Raw genomic sequence first — 19,210 nt, 5'->3', positions numbered from 1 at the left:
AATTGAGTTTTTGTAAATTTCGGAAAAATTTCAAGATTTGCTTCTAAACTTCTAAGCCTTATAACATCCCCAAAAAATAAAATATCATTCCCAAAACAATTCAAACATGAAGTAGACATATGGGGAATGTAAAGTCATCACAATTTTTGGGGGTATTACTATGTATTACAGAAGTAGAGAAACTGAAACTTTGAAATTTGCTAATTTTTTTCAAATTTTTGTTAAATTAGGTATTTTTTGGTGCAAAAAAAATTTTTTTTTTGACTCCATTTTACCAGTGTCATGAAGTACAATATGTGACGAAAAAACAATCTCAGAACGGCCTGGATAAGTCAAACCGTTTTAAAGTTATCAGCACTTAAAGGGACTCTGGTCAGATTTTCAAAAAATGGCCTGGTCCTAAGGTGTAAAAAGGCTGTGTCCTTAAGGGGTTAAGGGCGAAGCAATTTTTTTAAAATTAATGCGTTACCAAAGCCATAACTTTTTTTGTGTGAACATTGCGGCCTATAATAATAAAACAATTTTTACCTTTATTTTGCAGGTCAGTATGTTTACAGAGATGTCAAATTGATATAGTTTTTTACGTTTATTTAAAAATAAGCATTTGGTTTTTGCGTTACCATATTCTGGGAGTCATAATATTTTTATTTTATTCTGTTGACAGCACTGTGTGTTTTTATTGGTGCCATTTTGGGGTAAATAGGACTCCTGATCACTGTTTATTACATTCTCTGGAGACAAGGTGTGGCGCTGTGAAGAGTTGTTTTGAGTTTTGGACTACAATCACTGATGTAAATGACTGGTCAAACATTGATTGTGTCCAAGCAGACGAACAGGTATTGAGCAATTGTTTTATAATTTGCTGCATATGAATGGAGCTTTAAAAAAACCAAAAACTGTACACTTGCATTTACTTGAGCTTCATTTACATTCTCTGTATTCTGAGAGCTCCGATCAGAGACAGCGCAGAGTGCGTGCATAGGGTACGTCCACACAGGTCGTACATGCTCCAGATATTCCGCCTGGGACGCCCTGTATGCAGGGGCGTAACTACCATAGCGGCAGACCATGCCACTGCTATGGGGCCCAGGGCAAGAAGGGGCTCAGTTGGGATCATACCCTCTTCTACGGGGGGTGAAAACTTGGTCAGTACTCCACCCTCTAAAGGAACAACTTTTAGCAAATGAAGCAGTGGGGTTTAGGCCTTATGCACACGACGGTCCGCAAAAAAGCTGTTCCGTGATCCGTTTCCGTTTTTGTTTCCGTGTGTCTTCCCTGATTTTTGGAGGATCACCAGACATGAAAAGTGAAAAAAAAATCTAAGTCAAGTTTGCCTTGCAAATGATAGGAAAAAAAAGGACGCGGACGACAATCTTGTGTGCCTCCGTGTTTTTTCACGGACCCATTGACTTGAATGGGTCCGCGAACCGTTGTCCGTGAAAAAAATAGGACAGGTCCTATTTTTTTGACGGACTGGAAACGCGGATCACGGACGCGGGTGACAAACGGTGCATTATCCGAGTTTTCAACGGACCCATTGAAAGTCAATGGGTCTGCAGAAAATCACGGAAAACGGAACAACGGACACGGAACACAACAACGGTCGTGTGCATGAGGCCTTAGGCAGAAACCCTTCTGTCCTGGGTGGGGGGCCTGGTTTGATCCTTGCTATGGGGCCCTTACTTCTCTATGTACGCCACTGCCTGTGTGGATGTACCAATACAGCTTTTGAGGCCATTTTCACACAGTGCAGATTTGTCAGCATTTTTATTTCTATTTTTAGAAATAACCCATGGTCAGTAAAAAAATACTGTAATGTGAACAGACACATTCAAATCAATGGGTGCATGTGCTGTCCGCAGAAAATGTGGACAGCACACGTGAGTGAAAAACGGAAATGGGCCTAAGGGCTCGTTCACACGACTGTATGAATGAGTCCGCATCCGTTCTGCAATTTTGCGGAATGGCTACGGACTCATTCATTTCAATGAGGCCGCAAAAGATCCGGAAAGCATGCGGTGATGTACGCATTCATTGTTCCGTTCCTCGGCCCCACAAAAAATATAGAGCATGTCCTATTCTTGTCTGCATGTCCTATTCTTATAATTGGCCGCCCGTTCCGTTCTGCCAATTGCGGATCTGCAAAACGTGGCGTGGTCGTGTGAATGAGCCCTAATAGAGTACCAGCAAAGAGAATAAGATTTGACAATTCTCATGTAAATTCCGTACAGGGAATTTTGCCAGTAGGCTGATACTCAGGGGCCATCTGAGCCCTCCTCACCAGGTTTGATGCCATGATCTAAAACTCTCACTGGTAATTAACACTGGGAGCATCAGGTCCTTCTGTATCTTATGGGGGGCCAAAGGTGCCCTCCTGAACTCAATTGTATTGCTACAGTTGAATACTGCAGCGGATCATGGGAGCTCATGGCCAGGTACATATGTATGCCCTGCTGTTCTCCCTTATAGGTCACAGGACCCTATATGAGGCAGTGTACAAATGGTGCAGAGACACAGGCATCTCAGGGTACATGCACACGTTCAGGATTCATGTGCGGAGAATCCGCACTGAAATCCGCAGGTGTTCGCAGGCAAATCTGTGCGGTCAATGCATTAATTGGTGCGGATTTGCGTGCGGATTTGGTGCGGATTTTCCGCATGCGGATTTCACTAAGTGAATGAAGAAAATCCGGTCCGGAAAAATAAAATTAATTGACATGTCGCGGATTTTAAAATCCGCACCGCAGGTCAAAATCCGCGCGGAAAAAATCTGCATCGTGTGCATTGAGAATTTCAAATTCTCATAGAATACAATGGACATGACCTACGGTGCGGATTTTCCGCACGCAAATCCGCGCGGAAAATCCGCACGCAATCCTGATCGTGTGCAGGGGGCCTCATGAGGGACACTTTCAGGTTTTTTTCCAGGGTTACTTTAAGTTCCCAGTCGGTCCCTGGTTCTTTGTCAACTCTCTTACCAAGGCCCTTCTCCCCCGAATCGTTTGTTTAGTGGGGCTGTACAAGATCTGGTTGTTTCAAACTTCCTCCATTTGAGAAATATGGAGGCCACTCTGCTCTTGGGAACTTTTAGCGCATCAATATGAGATTTTCAGGGGTCCGACTTGTAGCACCCCCATCGGTCAGCTGTATGAGGAAACTGCAGCGCTCACCGGAGCCCCTGTGAACTCTGCGGCCTCCTCGCAGTTTACCAAGTACAGCTCCGTCCATTTGATAGGTATGGCAGCTCAACCCTCTTCAATGGCATGTGACTGCGCTGCACATAGGCCATGTGACCGGGGAACATGACGTCACATGGCCTAGGAAGAGGCCTAACAGAGCGCCATGGCTAATCGGCAGAGGTCATGGGAGTCAGCCAGAACCCCACCGATCTCCTGAAGATAGGCCATCAAGATATAAACCCCTGAAAACCCCCCTAATAAATTAGCAAAAATTTCCAAATACTGTTTTCACTTTCTCATTATGGGGGAGTGAGTGCCCAATTATGGGGGAAAACCTGTATTTCTTTTTATCTTGGCACAACAAAATGTGAAAAAAAGGGAAAGGGTCTAAAGACTTTCCAAGTGTATGGTATAACTTCAAAGGAAGGCTGCGATGTACGACCATGTATAAGCATTTGTTGCCCAGTAAAATAAATACATTATATATATATATATATATATATTTATATGCATATATTTAGTTTTATTATATCCCTCTACATAGGAAAGCAGAGCAGACTACATTGCTACTGCTTTCCTAAACAGTAAAAAAACTAAAAAAAACTAAAGGTATGCCGAAGCATAGGGGCCCAGTATACAGCAAAAGACAATAAGACAATCTCTTGGCTTAAAGTTGTTGTGAAAGAATGGGGGAAGGGGGTGGCAAACTGCCCACCCTCCCCCTACTTGCTCTCATCAACACTTGGCTGGACCAGTAAGACCTCTTGCACACGGCCGTATGTCCCCCGTGGCCATATTGCAGCCCGCATACAGCGGGTCCACAATACACTGGCTGTGTGCATTCCGCACTTCACTTGAATGGGTCCCAAATCCGGTGATGCGGTGCGTAACGGAATGGAACCACGGAACGGAAGCACTAAGGAGTGCTTTCATGGGGTTCTGTTCCATGCTTCCGTTCCGCAAAAAGATAGAACTTGTCCTATCTTTTTGCGGAACGGACGGATCACTTGAATCGGTCGGTGCCCGTGCATTGCGGACACGTTCGTGTGCAAGAGGCCTAAAGGGAAGCCTACTTACCTGCTTCCAGGTGTTGGATCTGGTGTTTGCAAGAATGATCCGATCATCAATATGCCAGATCAGAAGATCATGCCATACACATGTAGTGCCAACAAAAAACGACCAAAAGATTCCAGCCTGACGGATCACGTTTTGGTTAGACAATAATCCAGACCTCCCAAGTGTCCCTCTTTTGGAGGGACAGTCTATACTTTTGACCCATTATCCTTTTTGCTCATTAAATGTCCCTTTTTTTTAATCTGAGGTAAAGATTAGCATTATTACATTTACAATATTGATCCAGTGTGTGTCTGCTTAAAGAGGACCTTTCTCCAGAATAAAACATCTAAACTAAGCATACAGACCTGGAGAGCGGCGCCTAGGGATCCCCCTGCACTTACTGTTATCCCTGGGCGCCGCTCCGTTCTCCCGGTATAGGCTCCGGTATCTTCACATGTTAGGCTCCACCCAGGGGAACCTGACGGCGTCTCCTTCTCCTATGCTGTAGCGCTGGCAAATCGCAGCGCTCAGCTCATAGCCTGAGAGAAAAAAAAACCTATCAGGCTATGGCACTGTTAAGGGGTGGGGGTCTGTGGATGGCACTGTTATGGGGTGGGGTGTCTGTGGATGGCACATATATAACAGTGCCATCCACAGATCCCCCATAACAGTGCCATCCACAGATCCCCCATAACAGTGCCATCCACAGATCCCCCATAACAGTGCCATCCACAGATCCCCCATAACAGTGCCATCCACAGATCTCCATTCGTTCCAAACCCACCAAAAGCACAACTTTTGGTTCAAAATATTTTTTTTCTTATTTTCCTCCTCAAAAACCTAGGTTATAGGGGTGAAAAATATGGTATATCTTGGCAGTCTACGAGCTTATTCACAAGCCTGTGTCCATTCTGCGGACACAAAAACTCAGATCAGAAGTCTGAGTTAATCGGTATGACATGTCAGTGTTTTTCACCATGACTGACCAAATATATATTTTTTGCATCCATAAAAAGGTGGGTTTTATTTCAAACTTTGCATGTTTTATATGCATTTGATTTAAAAACGTACCACATAGCTATAGCGTCCATGGTTTTTACAGACCCACTGAATACAACAGACATTGGTGGTCATTTACTTAGTTTGCTACGCCTGTTTTAGGCTACTTTCACACTAGTGTTTTTTGCTGGATCGGGCAGGGTTCAGCAAAAACGCTTCCGTTACTGATAATACAACCGCCTGCATCTGTTATAAACAGATCCGGTTGTATTATCTGTAACATAGCCAAGACGGATCCGTCATAAACTTCAATGAAAGTTAATGGGGGACGGAACCATTTTCTATTGTGTATAAAAAAACGGATCCGTCCCCAATGACTTGCATTGCGGGTCGTGCCGGATCCGTTTTGCTCCGCATCCCATGACGGAAAGAAAACCGCAGCTTGCTGCAGTTTGCTCACCGTTATGGTCAAGCAACAGAACGGAAAGAAATGCATTCTGGAGCACTCCGTTCTGTTCAGTTACGTTTTGTCCCCATTGATAATAAATGGGGACAAAATGGAAGCGTTCTCTCCGGTATTGAGATCCTATGACTGATCTCAATAGCGGAAAAGAGAAACGCTAATGTGAAAGTAGCCCCAGGCGTAAAAAAGCATGTAAATCCGTTTTGCGACTTTTTGAATGTACAAGTGACAATATTTTGTTGCATGGGTGTTTTTACACTCCCTAGGGTGTCAGGCCGGGACTTCCGCCCCGACAAATTTACCATGTTTTACACCTGGAAACAGGCATGAAGAGCCACACTCCAGACACACGGAGGGAGATTTATCAAACTGGTGTAAAGGAAAACTGGCTGAAAAGGGTTCTCCGGGCTTTTAATATTGATGACTAGGGATGAGCGAATTGACTTCGGATGAAACATCCGAAGTCGATTCGCATAAAACTTTGTTTCAATACTGTACGGAGCGAGCGCTCTGTACAGTATTATAATGTATTGGCTCCGATGAGCCGAAGGTACCACTTGGAACCGAACCCGAGTTCTAATACTGTACGGGGCGCTTGCTCCGTACAGTATTGAAACAAAGTTTTATCCCAATCAACTTAGGATGTTTCATCCGAAGTCGATTCGCCTTTCCCTATTGATGACCTATCCTCAGTATCAATATCATAACGGCGGGGGTCCGGCACCCTCAATGATCAGCTGTATGAGGAGACGGCGCGCGCTGTGCACACGTGCCGTCTCCTCTCTCTCTTCCTGATATTGATGACCTATCCTGAGGATATTTCATCAATCGTAAAAGTCTGGAAAACCCCTTTAAGCCAGTTTTGCTATATCTACACCTATGATTCAATGGATCTGGGTGCTGTCCATGTAAATCACCGACGTGTCAATGATCCCTAAGCAAGATTTAAAACCGCATCCACGGTTAAAATAGAAAAAAATATGGGGGAGCTTTATTAAAATCTGCTGTAAAGGAAAACTGGTCCCATAGCAACCAATCAGATTCCACCTTTCATTTTCTAAAGGAGCTGTGAAAAATGAAAGGTGGAATCTGATTGGTTGCTATGGACAACTAAGCCAGTTCTACTTTAGGCCAGTTTGATATATCTCCCCCTAGGTCTGATCTCTCCGTATCATCTATATTAGGGCTCTAGAGATATAGCTAGTATCTAAATCTCATTCACCGTATCCTATAGATATATAGGGATCCTAGGACGACTTCACTAAAGATACATAACTCGCTAGTGGGCACGCACCCCAATAGTCCAACTATACTTCAGTGGTATTACCCACACAACGTATCTGCAAACGTTTTATCATATTTATTATGATTTAGTTATTCGCTTTGTTAGGTCACGTATAAACCCGTTTCCCCCTTTGTCAACGAACAACTCCACAAAATGGCGCCCGCCGCCTCAGTCACGAGGCGCGCAACATGGAGTGGGCGGGGATAGGGCGGGAGCGAGGCTGGGGGCGGGGTTGGCGCCTAGAACGTAGGTTACGTCACGTAAAACAAGGAGCCTTTTTTTCCCTCCTCTTCTTCTTCTTGTCTGCCGTGGTGTGAGAAGCACACGCTCTGAGACATGCCGCGACCAGGAATGGAGGTAAGTGCTAGCCCGGGCTTTGGTTTCCACCATGGCTGCGCTTGTATTCGTCTGCGTATTTATCATTAATCCAGAAGCAGGGAATCTTCCCCGCTGCGTCACACACAGCTAGAGGTTATTAAGGCCTAGCGGTAATTGGTCTAGCTCCTCCCGGCCGACGTGGAGCGAGCACCGCCGTACTGTGGCCGCTTGTTACTCGTGTATTTTTTTCTGCATAGATTCCCCCTCCCGTAAAGGGAAACTGACCGGCGCATTCGGTCAGGGCTTTGTAGTTCCGAGCGCAGGTCAGGCGCATGGCAGGACTACAAGTCCCAGAGTGCCTTGCGCGGTGGATGTTTTATCATTCCGTCTTCGCTTCGCTGCCCGTTGTCCCCGTCTTCTTCTTCCTCGTCGGTCCCTCGCAGCCGTTAGCACTGTAGACTAGCTGTGAGCTCCTCCCGCTCTCGTGCTGCCGAGGCCTGCAAATGGCGGCCATCATGAGGCGAGGAGAGTAAAATGGGCGCCGGGCCTACGTCAGGCCGCGTAACCGTGTAGACAAAGCAGGGCGGCCGCGTGCTCATCACCCCCCCCCCCCCCCACCCCTGGTCACGTGGCCACATGGCATCCATCTATATATCTATCTCTGTTATAGTGTATTATAGGTTGTCTCACTTCAGCCTTTATTATGTAGACACGATTAATACAAGGCACTTACTAATGTATTGTGATTGTCCTCATCGCTTCCTTTGCTGGCTTGTTTCATCTTTCCATTGCCTTATACACTGGTCCAGGGGTTATGACCACCCTGAAATCCAGCATCAGTGGTTGTGCTTGCGCACTAGGAGTGGTGGCCAGCACTGTGTGGGGGGCGCATGCGCAGCAGCCCCCGCCTGGGCCATTTTGTATCTACGCTGCAGCGGCGGTCATAACCACCGGGAGCTGTGTATAATGGGATGGAAAAATGAATCCAGCCAGCAAAGGAGGCAACATGGACAATCACAGTACATTAGTAAGTGCCTTGTATTAATGACAAATACCATTTGCTGAAGTGAGATGCCACTTTTAAACCAGTGCTTCCCATGACGCTTGCAAGGATATGATCAGTGAGGGCCAAACCCCCTGCTAATAGCCAACACACTGGGGCAGTACCATCAGGATTTATTTTAAAATCTCGTGTCTCATCATGGACAATGGGGGGATATCACCGTGGGACCCACACCTGTATCAAGAATGGACCCCTGGAAGTGAAGGAGGGCACATGTGTACTTTCTATGGGCTGGTGAAAAATAGCAGAGCCCTGACTCGGATATTTCTGTCTGCCTTATAGAAAGTGAATGGGAGCGGTGGCCGCGCATGTGTGGTGCACGCCCATTCACAGCTATGGGGCCTGTTCGCAATATAGGTGCAGGCCCCGGTGGGACCCACACCTGTTAGACAATGGGGGCATATCCCAGCGTTCATGATGAGACAACCCCTTTTAATAAAAACCAGGTGGATGGCATTCATCGGTCAGGTGGCCTCTTACACACAGACCTTCTATTATACACACAGCTTTAGTTCTGACGATTGGTCAGGCAATCTCTTGGGGTAATACAGGCCTAACTATTGCAGATCGGAGAGGGAAGGGGGATGAGTGGCTCATTTGGAGCATTGCACTAAGTACTCCTTTGTGGACATCTTTATCTAGGCCTAGAAATCATTCTACTTAGGCTCCATTCACACGTCCGCAATTCAGTTCTGCATTTTGCTGGACGGAATTGCGGACCCATTCATTTCTATGGGGCCGCACGATGTGCAACCCGGATGCGGCAATGTGGACTTCCGGGCTCGCAATTCCGATCCTGCAAAAATTAGAACATGTCCTATTGTTCGTAATTGAGGATAATAGGCATTTTCTATTAAGTGCCGGTGATGTGCAGTCCGCCGAATGCACACTGCAGGTGTCCGTGTTTTGCGGATCCGCGAAACACACACAGATATGTGAATGGACCCTAACAGATATTTTCCCCTCACAGCAGAAGTAAACTGACAGTAGATCATATAATACTCACTGCTAGTTTTGTGCAGTACTTAAAGGGGTTGTCCGGTTTCAGAGCTGAACCCGGGCATTCCTCCATTTTCACCCGGGCAGCCCCCTGACCAGAGCAGTTCATGTTCTGATGCTCTCCTTTGCCCTGCGCTAAATCAGATTAGGGCAAAGGCATTTTCCAGAGTTTCGGTGACGAACCATGCTCTCCATGGGGCTACCATGGAGCCCGGTGGCATCACCGGCACTGGACACACTGCCGGGCAGAGGCTTCTGCCCAGCAGTGTTCTTGTAAACAAGAGCCCGTGTAGTGCCCGATCTATACTCTAATGCAAACATCAGGGGGGCTGCTGGGGTGACATTATGGGTATGTCTGGGTTCAGCTCTGAACCTGGACAACCCCTTTAAAATAGCTAGAGCTGCAGTAACTCTGCACGACCACTGTGCGGTGTATGGAGCGGTCTGCTTTTAAGCCGTGCATTGATTCCAATGACCATGGCTCCTGCTAGGTGCTGGTCTGCCACTGATATGATATAGATGACCTATACTAATATGTGAAGAAAAGCAATTTGATGGCAGCATCTCCAGAAGTGAAATTATTCACAGTGGGTCCATGAAAAACATGTGCAAAAATCGTCAATAAGGTGCAACGTTTCGGCTAACAAGTAGCCTTCATCAAGCCTACATACAGAGTGCATTAGGACAATACATATACCATACATAGCTCCGCCTCTAAGCGGCTTCAACCAATAGTGATCCACCGTTATTCAGACAAACACCTGTTCATTGAAATTCACCAATACGGTGTATTATTCCCGTGTCCGTCACATCAATTACCCAATTAAAAAGACCACAGTTCATTACCTGAAAGTTGGAGGTTCCTTGCGGAACACCTGCACCGTGCATATCCACACTAGCGTCTCCATCAAAATGCGCATGCCCGAAATGTCCTCCTATCCACACAGGGATACGTAATGGTCGCCTGACTGAAACGCGTCATCCAAACCCAATCACCTGACTGGACATGTGTCCAGACCACGTAATCCCTCACTGCCCACATGGCTGCCAAGTACATCTTCATCGCTATAGAAACCAGGTCACGTGCGCAATCAACACCCATGTGACCACGCCGTTCGTCTCCATTGCTATAGAAACCAACCACCTATATTGACAAGGGATCTATACCGGGATCTACCAGGATCGTCGGTAGATCATTCCTTGTACTCAGAAGGCATATGTCGAGCGGTCCAGGGGTACATGTTACATGTAATGTAAAAATTCTCATCGCTATAGCAGATTAACCCATGCATAACAGGCGTTCCGAAGGCCTCCTCCTTGAGCTAAAAAAGGAAAAAATATATACAATAGAATTAAAAAACACTCTATTATAATTGAATTGGCTATGTACTGATGATGAGAATCAATACCCCTCGTTGTTGCTGTACTAACGATACATAATCGATGTCAAGGTCTTGAAATAAGTGTGTGAGGCCACTTGTATTGCTTTATCGGGTTATGCTGAGTTTTTCAAATGTTGGTAGTTTCTGTTCATACTAAAAAAATGCTTTTTGTATTTCATTAGGAACACTGGAGTTCATCAGATGATGCAGTAAGTATACAAAGTTTTCAGGACATTTGTTTAAAGGTGTTCCCAGCTAGAACGTCTGTGGTGTAGTCTTAGGAGAGACCCGCAACTGTAGAGAACAGGGATCCCCATCCTGCTACTTCTAGAGGGTGAACAAATTAGGCTGTGTTCACATTTCTGTTGGAGATGATCCAGCGTAAATGCAGGCGTTCAGCCTCTGCGTGCATCAGTGTTTGTCCTGCTGAAAACCAGCATTTATGCAGGAAAGTGTCAGAATCACCACCAGACCTCATTAGTCAATGGCGTCCAACTGTGATCTAGAGAATCCAGCAATGCTGGACCCGGTCAACGCCAGCAGGCTGTTCTCCACTGGAGATGTGAACGGGCCCTTACCTAAATTGGGATGGGTTCCACAAGGTATGGCATAAATGTCCAAGATGGGAATATCCCCTTGGATGTGGTTTTTAGGATTGTGGCTGTTATTAGCCCCATAGTGTGTGGTACCTTTAAAAAGTGTCAGTTCAGACTAATGTAAGGGCCATGTGCCCATATTACGGCCTGCAGAGCGCCTTGGCCATATGCACTCCGTGGTGCGGATGTGAACCTGAATGGATTTGCAAACGCAAGATATGGTAACAGATAGGACATGTCCTATCTTTTGTGGAACTGAGGTGCGGGTCAGTTTTCGGGTCAATGCCTCTACTTCAAAAGATGGCACCAAGAGTGCACACAGCTGGTGAATGCGGCATGGGCACAGAGCACTTGTGTTCATCTGACCCTTAGTCATACTCATCTGCTACATGTTTACTTACAGGTCATGTGGGCCGATGCAGCCAATGGCTGGCTTTAGTAATGTCTCAAGCAGAACATCAGTCTCATCCTGCTGTGGGACACATGACTGCTGAGGCCAGTTGACTGCAGTGCTGCATGTAACCCAGCCCGGGAAACAACAAACTAGGGACTGGAAGATGGCTAGACAGGATGGTGGGGGCTTTATACATTAGGTACCACATGCTACAGGGATAATTAAAAATGGCCATAACCCTCTTAAAATGGGCACTGAGTTATGAATATACATCAGACTGTTAAATCTAGAATATCTGGGTTTTTGTTCAGTTGTCACAATCCCTGAGGGAGGGTATTCTTCAACGTGTAAAGGGGTGTTCCCACAATAGTAAGTGGTGTCATATTGCTATAATATGCCGTCATATAACAATCAGTAGAAGTCTGGGGACTCCTGGGTCCCCCACCAGTCCACAGTGAAGGAGCAACAGAGCTCCGACCACTATAAACATGGGCTCCATCCAGCATGTTGGCTGCTAACATCCAGACTTTATTTTATTGCAAAATATCTAGCACTGGTCATTACAGCTATGAGTAGGAGTTGTCCCATAGTGTGCCCCATTTTATGGACACCTTTGCACATTGAATGTAGGCAAAAATTCTTCACCTGTGGGGGTCTATATTACGCAAGTTATTTATACTTTAGTCCAACTTGTAGTTGTCTTAATTTTAAAAAAATTTTCTAACAGGGACATGAACCCAAAGAACCTGAACAATTAAGAAAGCTGTTTATTGGAGGCTTGAGTTTTGAGACCACTGATGACAGCCTGAGGGAACACTTTGAGCAATGGGGAAAGCTCACAGACTGTGTGGTAAGTTGTTCTGGATGAATGCTTTTCAAGGGATTTTCTGGGGGAACTCGTTTAAAAAAAAAAAAAAACTAGGCTAGTTTGAAAACCACAGACTGTAGAAGTGCTGTCATGTGGGAAGAACTGGAAATTGAATTATTGATAAGTGTAATTCCCTTTTTCCATTTCTTCCCTCATAACAGTACCTATACATTCTGTGGTATTGCCATGGGGAACTCCAGGAAATTTTTCTCCCATCACCAATTGCCCCAATTTGCTCTTCCAGCGCTGCTCTCTCCTTCCTGGTCCCATGTTGACACTCCTGAATTGGCTGGAAATATGATCAGGCAATCCTTGGTTGCAGTGATGAGATTAAAGAATGGTTCTTTAAACATTAAATCTGTAGGCAGCATGTTGTAGAGCAGGAAAAGCTGAGCAGATTTGTCATTTTGTGGGAAGATTTGCCAAAATGTATACAGACATCTCTGCTCTTTTTAGGCTTTGGAGTCAAGTGGGTGGTCTTATCAGTGATGGCTAATTCTGCATAGTCAGACTAGGTATAGTTAGCAGTTGGTAATCGGGACCACCCACATGGCTCCTGAGGTCATCAGTATCTGGTGTGGCTTCAGCATCTGGGCCCCCTGCCATGTCCTTCTCTAGCTGCTCCTAGGAGCAGCTCTGCGACATAGAAGTGAATGGGACTGAGCTGCAATACCAAGCACAACCACTATGCAACATACAACGCTGTGCTTGGTATGCTGTAATAAGGTGGCAGCGTTCACGGGAGCCCCAGTGGCTTCTGGACAGTTCATCGGTGGGGTCCTGGGTGTCAGACCCCCACTGATAAACTACTGATGACCTATTCTTTGTATTAAAATAACTTAAAGGGTTTTCTGACATTTCATAGGCTGACAATTGCAACTTGTTAATGTAGTTATTTGAATGTTTATGGTGTTAACGATGATTTAATATTTAGGTCATGAGAGACCCACAGACAAAGCGTTCCAGGGGTTTTGGTTTTGTCACCTACTCGTGTGTAGAAGAAGTTGATGCTGCCATGTCTGCTAGACCACACAAAGTTGACGGCCGTGTTGTTGAACCCAAAAGAGCAGTTTCCAGAGAAGTATGTAAATTCTTTTTTGAAATTTTGATATCTCCTGAACATTTTTGGCATTTTCCTTGCTTCAATATAACTTGTGTATTCTAGGATTCTGTCCGACCTGGGGCACATCTCACTGTAAAGAAGATATTTGTGGGTGGAATAAAAGAAGACACTGAAGAATACCATTTACGGGACTATTTTGAGACCTATGGGAAAATTGAAACAATTGAAGTTATGGAAGATCGTCAGAGTGGGAAAAAGCGTGGCTTTGCCTTTGTTACATTTGATGACCATGACACAGTTGATAAGATTGTTGGTAAGTAGAGTGGTTTAGCTCTTATTAGGAAGCCTGATTTCACACAAGTCAGGTTATACATGGATTTATATAGATGTTATGTTAAATAAAATATTGGACGCTCACATTTTCTTCATGGCAAAGTACGTGAGGGTACATGATGCATAACAGTGGGAAACTCATCACATTTAGAGTACAAGCAAGCCTCCAAGTAAGGGTCTCATATTTGTGGCACTCACACAGGCTATTGGAATGCTTTCTAGTAAGACTGCAGTCTTTGACCTCTAAAGGTCTGGAACTGTACAAGGTTTTCAAGCAAAGAACAGAGAATTCAAGTTTGAGGGGATTCATTGGAGGCTTGCTTCAACTCAGATTTTACAATTCTTTCTCTTCATTGGATAACATGAATACTTAGATTTATTCACTTTTGTTCATTTTAGTCCAGAAATACCATACCATCAATGGCCACAACTGTGAAGTGAAGAAAGCCCTTTCAAAGCAGGAGATGCAAACGGCTAGTTCCCAGAGAGGTTTGTTCTTAACTTATATTGTTCTTTGTGGAACTTTGTTTGAAATAGTTTTGAGAATGTTTTGTTTTAAATGTTAGGCCGTGGAGGTGGAGGAGGAAGCAATTTCATGGGTAGAGGTGGAAACTATGGAAGCGGTGGAGGAAACTTTGGAAGAGGAGGAGGAGGAGGTGGCGGTGGTGGTGGTGGTGGCAGCGGCGGCTTCGGAAACAGAGGTATATTACACTCTTTTCTGTAGAATTACCCGTATTTGTTGCACCGACCCATAAGACGCACCTAGGTTTTTGAGGGAAAAATTTTATCTTTAACCAAAAGGTGTGCTTTTGGTGGGTTTTGAACTAATGGTGATCTGTGGATGGCACTGTTGTGGGGGGGGGCGCATCGGTCATCTGGATGGCACTGTTGTGGGGGGGGGGTCGTCGGTCATCTGTGGATGGCACTGTTGTGGGGGGGGGTCGTCGGTCATCTGTGGATGGCACTGTTGTGGGGGGGGGTCGTCGGTCATCTGTGGATGGCACTGTTGTGGGGGGGGGCGTCGGTCATCTGTGGATGGAACTGTTGTGGGGGGGGGAGGGGTCGGTCATCTGTGGATGGCACTGTTGTGGGGGGGAGGGGTCGGTCATCTGTGGATGGCACTGTTGTGGGGGGGAGGGGTCGGTCATCTGTGGATGGAACTGTTGTGGGGGGGGAGGGGTCGGTCATCTGTGGATGGCACTGTTGTGGGGGGGGAGGGGTCGGTCATCTGTGGATGGCACTGTTGTGGGGGGGGAGGGGTCGGTCATCTGTGGATGGCACTGTTGTGGGGGGGAGGGGTCGGTCATCTGTGGATGGCACTGTTGTGGGGGGGAGGGGTCGGTCATCTGTGGATGGCACTGTTGTGGGGGGGAGGGGTCGGTCATCTGTGGATGACACTGTTGTGGGGGGGAGGGGTCGGTCATCTGTGGATGGCACTGTTGTGGGGGGGGAGGGGTCGGTCATCTGTGGATGGCACTGTTGTGGGGGGGGGGGGGGGTCGGTCATACAGATTCTTCCCCCCCCATAAGTGTCCCTGTGGGGGTCGGCATCTTGTTTTGTAATGGCAGTGTGGCCCGGTGCAGTAACTGTATTCTACTACACTGGGGCTGCTCACTGTAGTAATCATATAGGCAATGTTAAACTGTAAATTCATTCATCCATGCTGTAGTACAGTATTTTTACTACTAACTTCCATAGCGGGCGGGAGGCGGCAGCGTAACTTACTACGTCATGTGCCTGCGCTGCCTGCTTCATTCATAAAGTGGGCGGAGCAGGTGGGTGACGTAGTGAGTTACGCTGCCGGCCTCCTGCCTGCTATGGAAGTTGGTAGTAAGTACCGTACTACAGCCTGGATGAATGAATTCACAGATCAACATTGCCTATATGATTACTACAGTGAGTGGGCCCCGGTGTAGTAGAACAGTTACTGCACCGGGCCCCACTGCCATTACAAAACAAGATGCCGGCCCTAGTGCCTCCTCCCTCCTGCAGATACACGCCGGCTGTGCAGCAGCGATGTGATCTGTGTAAAATTGTAGCGTTTGCCCCATAAGACGCAGTGCCACACGTGGGGGGGGGGGGGGGTCTTATAGGGCGAAAAATACGGTCATTTTTTTTATTTTATTGTCTAACTTATATTTATTTATTTTTATGAAAGGTGGATATGGTGGAGGCAGAGGTGGTTATGGCGGTGGTGGCGATGGATACAATGGATTTGGTGGAGACAGTAAGTGTGAGCTTCCATTTTTACATATGATGAAATATCCCTGTTTGGTGCACAAATGGAGACCGAAAGGGGTATTCAGGTTGTTAGAATCTATCCCTAATCCACAGGATGGGGGGATAACTGATTTGTGGGGCCCCCACCAAGAACAGGGGCTATGCAGCCTCCCTGAAATGAGCAGAGCAACTAGTTGCGTATGCGTGTTAGCATTCTGGAAATGGCCAAGCACTGTACTGCGCAATCTCTCGAAATGCAGTGGCCATGTGCTTTCATGACCAGTCGCTCCTGTGGATTGGGGATAATTTGAAACAACCGGAATACCCCTTTAAGGCGGTTTTACATGGCATGAACTTTGTTGTGCCATTCCTCTATTAAACGTTTGGTAGGAATCAATTGCCGGCTGATATAAAGGTCAACGTGGGTGTTACCATTTGGGGGGGGTGTCCCTGCGGTCTGACTCTGGCAGCACAGCTTTGATTTCAGATATTCATCTATCTATATCCATCTAATGTCAGACTGCAGGGACATCAATAACATGTAACACCCATTTGGACATTTATTGCACTTCTGGCAATTCATACATATATCTCTAGTAGAAATCAGAGGAAAAACTCTTGGATTATTACATGGAGAATGGATCTGTAATGGTCATCTGTAGTCCAATGATGCTGCTCACCTGAATTAATTTCCACAGCATCTCCTATAAATGGTCTGTAAAACACTGACAGAACACAGATGCCTTCTGTGAAATACTGCATGTTGGCTTTTGTGGCACCCTGTTTTGTCTTTCAGTAGGATAGAGAATATTTTCCCAGAGTAGTCAATTTTAAATATAAAGATACATTTCAGGAACAATAGCCTGAGTAGACACCACTGCCATCCATGTAACTGGCTTTTATTTATTTTTTTTCTTCCTTGAAAACCAGGTGGTGGAAATTATGGTGGGGGTCCTGGTTATGGCGGCAGAGGTTATGGTGGTAGCCCGGGTTATGGAAACCAAGGTGGTGGATATGGCGGTGGCAGTGGTGGTGGTGGTGGATATGATGGCTACAATGAAGGCGGAAACTTTGGTGGTAAGTAGTGTTTGTTTTGTTTTTTTCCCTCCCCCTCTTGGCTATACTGAGTGTAAAAAATAAAAATTGCAGTTTATATGAATTGATATATTTTTAATTTTGTAGGTAACTATAATGACTTTGGCAACTATGGTGGTCAGCAACAGTCTAGTTACGGTCCCATGAAGGGAAGTGGCAGCTTCAGTGGAAGAAGCTCTGGAAGTGGCAGCGGCCCCTATGGTGGTGTGTAGTCTATGGTTGTACAACTTATGCAGAGTCCTGTGTTTTTTTTTTTTTTTTTGTTTTTTTTTTTTGACATGCGTAAAAATTTTTTTTAAAGGTGGCTATGGATCTGGTGGTGGAGGAGGAAGTGGCGGTGGCGGCGGTGGAAACTACGGAAGCCGAAGGTTTTGATTCTACAACAGAAAAAAAGGTAACTCGAAATGGTTGTTGTCTTGTGATATTGAATCACAATGGCTAAAGAAGCATGTGAATAATAATCTTCTTGTCCTATATCATTCAACAGGCTACAGTTCTTAGCAAGAGAGCGAGGAGTTGTCAGGAAAGCTGCAGGTTACTTTGAGACAGTCGTCCATGTGCATTAGAGGAACTATAAAATCTACTACAGGAGCAGCGATGATCCATAGTCAGAAAAGTTACCGCAGCTTATACAGGAGGCATTTCTTGTTCAGGACTGTAATAGCCTCAGTTTGTAAGCAGTGCAGCTGGTGATTAATGCAATGTAGTGTTGAATAGATGTACATTCCTGAGGTCTTTTTTTTTTTTTTTATCTGTTGTAGTTTGTCTCCCGTTCCTCCCCATTACATCAGGTATACTGCCCTGTAAATTGTGCTAGTGATAGCAGGAATAAAGAATTGAGAAACTTTTAAATTTAAAAATAATCATGTAGTTCAGTGTTTCCTCGCTTAAATGGGCAAAAAGTATTGCTCAACCTCAATAAACATGCTTTTTTTTTTTATTCTTGAGTTAATGTCAGATTATTAAAAAAAATCTGAGCTGCATGCCTGAAGGAATTTACCGGTACCAGCTTAAAGAGGACCTTTTATCAGTTTTGCCATAGGCTAATTATGGTATTACCTTGTAGGGCGGCCCCCACTGATTCCATGGTTTTTCTTCAAAAGCACAGCCCCTCCCCCGTTCGCCTGCTGTGCCCCTTCCCCCGTATTATAATAATCTGTATACTCTCAATGGGGAGGAAATGCAGTCTTCTGCTGTGGGTGTCTCCTTCTCCCTGGCTGTGAGCGCGATCCAATCAGAGCAGACCGGACCGCACACAGACTGGGAGAAGGAATCTTGCGTGAACTTGAGCTCCTTCTCCCTGGCTGTGTGGTCCACTCTGATTGGATCGCACTCACAGCCATGGAGAAGGAGACGCCCACAGCAGGAGACTGACTTCTTCCAGTTGCGAGTATACTGCTCATAATAGTGTGCCAAATCATCCGGGGGGGGGGGGGGCACACACCCATGGCATCAGTGGGGGCAACCCTACAAGGTAATACTATGATTAGCCGATGTCAAAACTGATGAAAGGTCCTCCAACACTAGAATCAAGAACGGAACAAAGTGGTATTTGGAGTGTTAAAAAAACCTTTTATTTTGTAGTCGAGTTTCTTGCTTTACTTCTGCTAATTGATGGGGGGGGGGGGGGGGGGGGGAAGGAACCAACTTTCTTTTAACATGACTACCGCATGTTCTAGGTTCCCTTCAAAGCATAATGACCTGCAGCCTCATCCTTTCTTTGAATATCTATACTTTTAAAACCAGTATAGTCTGTTGCAGGGTAACTTAACTACAGCTTATAACGGAGTGCAATCGTGATGCTGTACCCATAGTGGCACTACGGTAGAATTGGTAACAAAAGTTTGTAATGTGAACTGGGCTCAACTTGCCTTTTGTGAACCTGTTCTGTCTCAAG

General features: G+C 45.7%; 1 protein-coding gene across 4 annotated transcripts; it reads left to right on the top strand.

Moving 5' to 3' along the window:
• The first annotated feature begins 7,205 nt into the window (after window positions 1-7,205).
• HNRNPA3 (heterogeneous nuclear ribonucleoprotein A3) lies at window positions 7,206-18,253 on the top strand. Of its 4 annotated transcripts, none has more exons than XM_040440603.1 (12): window positions 7,206-7,339; window positions 10,927-10,953; window positions 12,462-12,584; window positions 13,537-13,683; window positions 13,768-13,978; window positions 14,398-14,487; window positions 14,565-14,699; window positions 16,157-16,225; window positions 17,149-17,256; window positions 17,401-17,517; window positions 17,615-17,707; window positions 17,801-18,253. In XM_040440603.1, exons 1-11 carry the CDS (start codon window positions 7,319-7,321, stop codon window positions 17,686-17,688), a joined length of 1,122 nt encoding a protein of 373 aa, XP_040296537.1. In that variant the 5' UTR covers window positions 7,206-7,318; the 3' UTR covers window positions 17,689-17,707; window positions 17,801-18,253. The 4 variants fall into 4 exon arrangements, with proteins under 4 accessions (XP_040296537.1, XP_040296536.1, XP_040296538.1 ...); XM_040440602.1 differs by having other exon boundaries at window positions 17,149-17,295; XM_040440604.1 differs by lacking the exon at window positions 17,149-17,256.
• The last annotated feature ends 957 nt before the right edge of the window (window positions 18,254-19,210 follow it).

This window comes from Bufo bufo, chromosome 7 (assembly GCF_905171765.1).
Source record: "Bufo bufo chromosome 7, aBufBuf1.1, whole genome shotgun sequence".
NCBI lineage: Eukaryota > Metazoa > Chordata > Amphibia > Anura > Bufonidae > Bufo > Bufo bufo.
Note: the sequence above shows the minus strand (reverse complement) of the source record. Positions and strands in the feature narration are given on the sequence as shown.